An 8,164-nucleotide genomic window follows, 5' to 3' on the forward strand; every position below is an offset into this window, starting at 1 on the left:
TCCTGCGTCGGCCTCGAGGGTAAGATAATCTTGATTGTCTTGTTTGCTGCTGCTGCTGCGGAGAGGGGTTGCTGCTAAGCCCAGGCCATTCTCTTTCATAGGTGTTGCGGTTAGCAGCAGCGCCACCACCCGCAGCAGCAGCACCACCACCAGCAGCAGCACCACCAGCAGCAGCAGCAGCAGCAGGTGGACGCCCCCACACATTTCGAATTGTTGTGCCTGAGCCAAACCCCAGCAAAACAAAACCCAGGTAATATATTATGCAGCAGCAGCAGCAGCAACTGCAGCAACTGCAACAACAAATGCAGCATCTGGAGCAACAGAAGCGACACCAACAACAGCAGCAACATATGGAGGAACAGCAGCAGCTGCAGCAGCAGCTGCAACCGCTGCAGCAGCTTGAGCAACAGCAGCAGGTGCAGCAACAGCAGCATCAGCAGCAGCAGAAGTCTATCTATTTGTATGTGCATTCGTGTTGTGTTATAAGAGAGCTTACGCTGCATACTCGAAGCTGATGAGTTATTAGAGGGCCCAGCAAAGGAGACGCCTGAGGGCGTTGGGGTGTCTGCAGATACACCGCAAGCCTGAGGTGCTGCTCTTTGATTGAAATTTTCTGGCATTTGTTTTGCTAAAGACACTGAGAAAGAGAGAAGGAGACAGCTGGTGTAGATAGATATTATTAGCGTATAAAGCTTCATTGTAAGACAAGTCTCTCTCTTATCTGCAGCACAGCAGCAGACAAATGCAATAAAACAATATAAAATATAAAATAAAAAGCTTTAAACAGACACACCGATTAAATATATATATATGTATATATATATACAAATATATTATCAATAATGCACAGCTAGCTAGACAAACAAAGTTTTTTTTCTTTCTTTTGCCTGAGACAGTTGAGTGTATGTACACCTGAAGAACGAGAGAAGTATTATTAAAGTCTAGCAGAGACACTTAAAAAAATAAATAAAAGAAAAGAAGAGATGAAAAGATGAAAAGAAGATAAAAAAAATAAACTCGCGAACAGCTAAGACTGTCTGTCTCTTAACCTACTTTTGTTTGAGATCGGCCAGCAGAGTGCTTAAAAAGATGTTATATCTCTTTAAATTGTAGATAATTAAAGTATATAAAAGAATAAACTTTAAAAATAAAACAAATGCCAAGTAAAAGAAAGAAAATTGCTAGCTGCTGCTTAGGGTCTCTATAGCAGCAGCAATCGATTGTAGCTAGCTGCGGGTAGGGTATAGGGGTATGTCTTGTATTATCTTTTTGCGTTTTGTTTGAAATTATCTTTTTAAAATACTATTTTATCCTTTTTAGTCTATATTTCCTCTTTATTTTAAATACTTATACCCCTATACACCCTCTACTCTATAAACAATCTAAACCCCCTTCACCCTCACGCACTGCACGCCTTCACCAGATTAGACTCGAGCTGCGAAACATATTTTCTTTGTTTTTATTTTTTTATATAATTTAAATTTATTTAAATTTTATTTAATTAATATTTCAAACATTTACCGCTCAGTTGCGTAGACACCCCAAACATCGACACTCATAGAGAGGAGACACACAAACAGAGAGAAACAGCAAACAGATAATTAGAAGCATAATATATATAGATATATATATATATTCATTTATATATATATCTATTTTTAAATATATATATATATAAATCTATATATAAGATGCTCTATATATATATATATTTGTGCGGATGTATACATAGATCTACACGAAACCATGCCCTCTACACAAACAGACATAAATAAATAAATATATATATATATATGTGCATATATCGATACGGATATCAATATAGATATCTCTAAATTTATGTATATATATAATAAATAATATATATATATATATATAACAATATGTATATAAAAAGCCTCTAGATGCGAACATGTATATCTAAAAAGACAGTCTTCAACAAAGGCACAGAGCAGCTAAAGAAATATATAAATATATATATATATAACATAAATATATTACATACTATATAATATATATATATTTATATTATTATTATTATATATATAATATAGAGAGGAATTGATAGAGCCTGCAGAGGCTGAGGCGACGCTGCACCAGCTGCAGGGCAGCAGATTTAAGAGTTAAATATTATAAAAGTATTTCTTTTAAAGAAAATAATTTTAACAAAACTCCTAACAACAATGCATGCATGCATTTTATCTCTAAACTTCTTAAGCTATTGCACGCAGAGGCTGTCTCTGTCTCTTAGAAGCTTCAAGCTGTCTCTCTTAGAGTCTTTCATTAATTCTGTCTCTGTCTCGTTTAACTCCCAAGCTATTCAATCTGTCTCTTCTTAACCTTAAGCACCGTCTCTCATACCCCTTACCTTCTGTCTCTGTCTCTGTCTCCTGTCTCTGTCTCCGTCTGTCTCTGTCTCTGCCTTACATTAAGGCTGTGTGTCTCTGTCTGTTTCTCTATCTCTGTCTCTGTCTCTCTGTCTCTGTCTCTGTCTTACATTTAGGCTGTGTGTCTCTGTCTCTTTCTCTGTATCTCTCTGTCTCTGTCTCTCTGTCTGCGTCTCTGTCTCTGTCTTACATTTAGGCTGTGTGTCTCTATCTCTGTCTCCTTTAGTCTCTGTCTCTACCCCCTCTGTCTCTCTGTCTTTCATTTCGGCTGTCTTGCTGTCTCTTATAATCCTCCAGGACAGCATTTGTCTCTAAACAAATAAACTTTGTCTCTCTCGCTTATTATTAAACTCTCTCCCTTATACCCCTTAAGCCAGACTGCATTACTATAAATAAATAAATATATATATATGATATATATATATATATATATATACATTACATATATAATTTATATAATGCATATATATATATATATCTACATGCCTTAAAATTTAAATATATTTATATATTAATATATTCTGTAGAACATTTAAATTAAAGCAGTCGAAGGATGCACTGCGAATTAAAAGAATAACAATATACAAAGAACAAACTATAGAAGTACAAAGATAAACAAATAAATTAAATATATATACATATATATAGTTGTATATATATATTTGTTTGTATATATATATATATATATATTTATATATATATATTTATATATTTATATTTATGTATTTATATATATATTTATATTCATAAACAGATACTTAAAAAGATTAATAATAATGATGTTTTCTTTCAATTGTTTTTTGCTTTATTAAAAGAAATGCAGATTTATATATATTTTATATTTTTTCTTTTTGTTTTTAAGGTCTCTTAAATAAATTATATTTATTTGTTTTTGTCTTTAAGGGCCTCTAGAAGAGGCAGGAGACAGCTGCTGAGAGTTTAAAAGAGAGGAGATGCATAAGAGAGTAAGGCGCCAGAAGCAGCAGCAGCAGCAGCAGCACCTGCTGCTGCTGCTGCTTCTATAAAAGACCCCTAGAAGTAAAGCTAAAAACAAAACAGCAGCAACAAAATTAATTATACATCTGCCGAGGGTCTCCTTCTCCGGTGTATATACAGCGTCTACACCTAAAAACGAATATCTCAGCTGTCTCTTCATATAAAGCTTAAAGAGATATAAAAGGAGACAAAAGAGACAAATATAAAGACAAAGACAAAGACAAAGACAAAGACAAGAGGAGAGACATAATATAAAGTGTTGCTGCTGTCTCTTCAGGCTGAGCTTAAAAAGATATAAAAAGAGAAAGTAATAAGACAAAGATAAGATAAAAGATGTACAGAGGATTCATAAAAGACAACAGATTGCTTCCGTTGGTATTGTATTGCCGGCTCCCAGCAACTTAAAAGAGAGGAGATGCATAAGAAAGTAAGGCGCCAGCTGCAGCAGCAGCAGCAGCAGCAGCAGCAGCAGCAATACCAGCGCCTGCTGCTGCTGCTGCTGTTGCTGTTGCTGCTGTTGCTGTAAAAGACCCCTAGAAGTAAAGCTAAAAACAAGACAGCAGCAACAAAATTAATTATACACCTTTAAGAGACAGATCTGTTATAGACATTACAAGCCGCTGCAGAGACACTACGACGGCGTTTTGCTTTCTGCTGCTGCTGCTGTTGCTGCTGTTGCTGCTGCTGCTGCTGAGGCCTCAATCAAAGGAGAAGAAGAAGAAGAAGCAGAAGAAGGAGGAGGAGGAGGTTTAAAAGGAGACACTGCTGCATCAATAGAAGGCCCTGCTGCAGCAGTCGCTACCAACTGCTTCGCTGTATAGACACCCTCCCGCTGTACAGACATCCGAAGCTGCTTCGATGCCCCGGATGAACGCCAAGCAGGCGGAGCAGCACCAAACCGATGAGAATCGTTCCCCTGCTGCTGCTGCTGTTGTTGCTGTTGCTGCTGCTGCTGCTGCTGTGATAACTCCTGGCGCTTAAGGGCCGCCTGCCGGGCTCGTCGTTCTCGTGAAGGCCCACAAGCCCCAACGCCTTCTACCTGCTTCCGGCCTCCTGCTGCCTGCTGCTGCTGCTGCTGCTGCTGCTGAGGCGGGTCTCCCTCCACTGGGGGCGCCTTTTCGTGCTGCTCTTGCTCTAAGGAATGATCGGGGCCCCCCGTGCTGCTGCTGCTGCGGGTGCCGCCTCGGGAGACACTTCGTGTGGAGCGGCCCTTCAGCTTGGAAGGCCCCTCCCCGCTAGCTGCTGCTGCTGATGCTGTTGTTGTTGCTGCTGCTGCTGCGCTACCGGGCCGGCTGGACTGTGTATGCGGGTGCTGCTGCTGCCTGTGCAGCAGCAGCACCCTTTGAGGAGAAGCGTGGGTCTCCGATGCATCTCGAAGGCCTCCACCTCCTGAACTAGAGGGACCACCAGCAGCAGCAGAACCTGTTGCTGCTGCTGCTGCTGCTGCTGCTGCACCCTTTCCCGGCTCCTGGTTCCCCTGATAAGAATTCGTCCACCGGCCAGAGCGCGCCCGAGGAGTAGGTGCAGCAGCTGGTGCAGCAGCAGCGGTTGCAGCAGCAGCAGGGGAAGCCCCCGCTGCTGCTGCAACCGTTGCTGCTCCCGGGTCTGACCCTGCAGTGTCTACAACCGCAACCTTACCCTCGCCCCTGCTGCTGCTGCTGTTGCTGCTGCTGCTGCTGGAGCGTGGGTGTGTTCCATTAGAAGCAGATACAAGCCTTGAGGAGGGAGTCTGAGGAGACCCTTCTGCTGCTCGTTCTGCTGCTGCTGCTTCTTCCAGCCTTCGTGCTGCCTGACGTTCCTGTTCCGCCTGCAGCAGCACCAAATGCAGCAGCACCACATCAGCAGCAAATGAAGCAGCAGCAGCCACAGCAGCAGCAAATGCAGCAGCAAACGCAGCAGCAACAGCACAGCAGCAGCACGAGCACAGAAGCAGCAAATGCAGCAGCAGCACCAGCAAAGAAGCAGCAAATGCAGCAGCAGCACCAGCACAGAAGCAGCAAATGCAGCAGCAGCAGCAGCAGCAGCAGCAGCAGCAGCAGCAGCCTCTCAGCTCTGTTGTCCCCAATAAACCCAGCCAGGTGTCTCTAAACATCTTACTATTCGGTGCCTCTTCTCCACTTCGCGGTTGTTTGCACTTATAGCTTGAATTCGTCGGTCGAGGGCCTCTTCTTGCTGCACATCTCGCTGCCTCGGAGCAGCAGCAGCTGCTGCTGCTGCTGCAGCAGAACCTTGGGGGCCCCCAGGGCCCCCTGAAGTCCTACCATGTCCTGAGCAAACGCACACACACGCACCAACAATACCCTTGCTTCCTGCTGCTGCTGTTGCTGCTAATAGTGTCTTCCTGCTGCTGCTGCCGTTGTTGCTGCTGTTGTCCTGCTGCTGTTGCTGCTGCTTTTGCTGCTGATGTTGCTGTTGTTCCTGTTGTTGCTGCTTCTACTATCGCTCCTGCTACTGCTACAGCTTCTGTTGCTGTTCTTGCTGCTGCTGCTGCTGCTGCTGCTGCTGCTGTAGGTTACCCACCTGCAGCAGAAGATGAGGGCCCCAGGCGGGGGCCCCTGCTGCCCTCGCCCAGGGGCCCCATGGGGCCCTCGCCGCCACCACCTCCAAAGCGGCTTTGCTGCTGACGCCCTCCTCTACGCGGCTTCTGCTGCTGCTGCTGCTGCTGCGGTGGTTGCTGCGGCTGCTGCTGCTGCTGCTGCTGCGAATCTAATGGGTACTGCCGGGCAGGCCCGCGCTCGTGTCTCTGCTGGTGCTGCGGCGCTGCACCTGCAGCAGCTGCAGCAGCTGCTGCTGCAGCTGCATGCCTCTGTTGCCCTTCACTCCTCATCTGCTGCTGCTGCTGCTGCTGCCTGTCTCCTTCTGGCTGGCTGCTGCGGCGCTGCAGCGAATGCCCTCCTGGGGGAGTTCCTCTGGAGTCATGAAGAGGAGCTCGGCCGTGCTGCCGACGGGGCCCTTGCTGCTGCTGCTGCTGCTGCTGCTGCGGATGGGCACCGCTGTGATGCTGCTGCTGCATGCGTACAGCAGGGGGTCCAGCAGCAGAGTCGGAACTCCTGCATGCGAGACTCCCTCCTGCATGCTGCTGCTGCTGCTGCTGCTGCGGCGGAGGCGGCTGCTGCTGCGGCTGCGAGGGGTGGCCTGCGCCAAAATCGGTTGCCGGTGCTGCAGGAGAAAGAGGGGCAGCAGCAGCAGCAGCTGCTGCTGCTGCTGCAGGTACAACTTCTGCTGCGCTGCTGCGATTAGCTCGGCCCCCTCTGCTGCGCGTGTTGCTGAGTCTGTGCGTGCCCTGGGGTGTCTGTCGGGGTCTGTGGTTATCTGCTGCCCTTTGCTGCTGTTGCTGCTGCTGTGGTGGTGGCAGCTGATGCTGCTGCTGCTGCAGGGGCGGCGGCTCATCTGACTGGCTACGGGGCTGCTGCTGCTTGTGCTGCTTCGGCTGCTGCTGCTGCTGCTCGGCAGGACGCGTAAATTCTCCATCATACATTTTATGCGACAGCTGCGGCTGAGCTGAATCTGCAGCAGCAGCAGCAGCAGCAGATGGGCCTTTGCCCTCGCCTGGGGCTGCGTGCTGCTGCTGGTCTCGCTGCCTATGCTGATCGGTCTGCAGCAGCTGCTGCTGCATGTCCTGGTGCTGCGTCTGCTTGGCCTGTTCATGCAGCTTTTGCTGCTGCTGCTGCTGCAGCTGCTGCTGCTGCAGCGCCTGTAAGTGCTGCTGCTGCTGCAGCTGCTGCATCTGCGGTAGCAAAGCAGCAGGAACCCCGTAAGCAGCAGACAACTTTGCTTGCTGCGCCAGTGTATATGCGTACGGCTGCTGCTGTAGATAGGGGTCTTGCTGCTGCATGTGCTGCTGCAGTTGTTGCAGCTGTAACTGTTGCTGCAGCACCAAGGCCTGCTGCTGCTGCAGCTCTATAGGGGATCCGCCTGGCTGCTGCATGGCGTACAGCATTGGCATTTGCATTTGTTGCAGCTGCTGCTGCTGCAGCTGTTGCTGCTGCATCTGCTGCAGTTGCTGCTGCTGTAGCTGCTGCTGCTGCAGCTGCTGCTGGTCCAGGCTCCCCAAGGGTGTTAGATCGCCCATGCAGTAAGGGGGGAGGGGCCCCAGCTGTGTAGCAACTCCCATTTGCTGCAGCTGCTGCAGGTGCTGCAGGTGCTGCAGCGCAGTATTTGTTGCTGCAGCAGCAGCAGGCGTCAGGCTGCCATACAAGGAAGGCGCAGCAGCAGCTGCTGCTGCTGCATACGCTGCCTCGTAGGCAGCAACACTACTACTGTACGGATCTAGAACTTGTTGCTGCTGCAGGTGCTGCTGCTGCTGCAGAAGCTGCTGGTGCTGCGCGTGCTGCTGCTGCAGCAGGTGCTGCTGATGCCTAGTCTCCTCTTCCTGCTGCTGCCTTGAAGCAGCAGCTGCAGCACTTAACTGATACCCGTCCCTATGATAGTTTGCTGCGGGGGCTTGAGGGCCGCTGTGGGGCCCTTGTATTGGCTGGGCGTAGGGTTCTTCTGCTTCATTCGGTGCAGCACTCTGCTGCCGCTGCTGCTGCTGCTGCTGCTGCTGCTGCTTCTTAGAGCCCTCCAGACGCCAGCTCTCCTTCGATCCTCGCTGCTGCCTCGCTGGGGGCCCCTCACCTCCTCCAGCAGAAGCCCTACCCCCTCTTCGAGGCCCCTGATTACCCTCTCCTGCGAACGGCATTTGCTGCGCAGCAGAAGCACACAAACAGCACACAAACCCTGCAGCAGCAGCGGCAGCAGCAGCAGGAGTGGCAGCAGCAGCAGCAGGAGTGGCGGCAGCA

General features: G+C 48.3%; 2 protein-coding genes across 2 annotated transcripts in view; both read right to left on the minus strand.

The window, feature by feature from the left end:
• EAH_00050540 (hypothetical protein, conserved) overlaps positions 1-620 on the minus strand; it is a gene marked incomplete at both ends in the record, with an annotated part of 3,014 nt that extends 2,394 nt beyond the window's left edge. Inside the window, 2 exons of the mRNA XM_013394263.1 lie at positions 1-219; positions 497-620. The exon at positions 1-219 is cut by the window's left edge and continues 131 nt beyond it. Coding sequence (XP_013249717.1) covers positions 1-219; positions 497-620 — 343 coding nt within the window. The remainder of the gene's footprint in view (positions 220-496) is intronic.
• Positions 621-4,014: 3,394 nt separating this feature from the next.
• Positions 4,015-8,064, minus strand: EAH_00050550 (hypothetical protein, conserved; the record flags this gene model as incomplete). Its single annotated transcript, XM_013394264.1, has 3 exons — positions 4,015-5,190; positions 5,481-5,650; positions 5,904-8,064. 3 exons carry the CDS (start codon positions 8,062-8,064, stop codon positions 4,015-4,017), a joined length of 3,507 nt encoding a protein of 1,168 aa, XP_013249718.1.
• Between the last annotated feature and the right edge of the window lie 100 nt (positions 8,065-8,164).

This window comes from Eimeria acervulina, genomic scaffold (genome assembly GCF_000499425.1).
Source record: "Eimeria acervulina Houghton genomic scaffold, Eah_scaff849, whole genome shotgun sequence".
NCBI classification, from domain to species: Eukaryota; Apicomplexa; class Conoidasida; order Eucoccidiorida; family Eimeriidae; genus Eimeria; species Eimeria acervulina.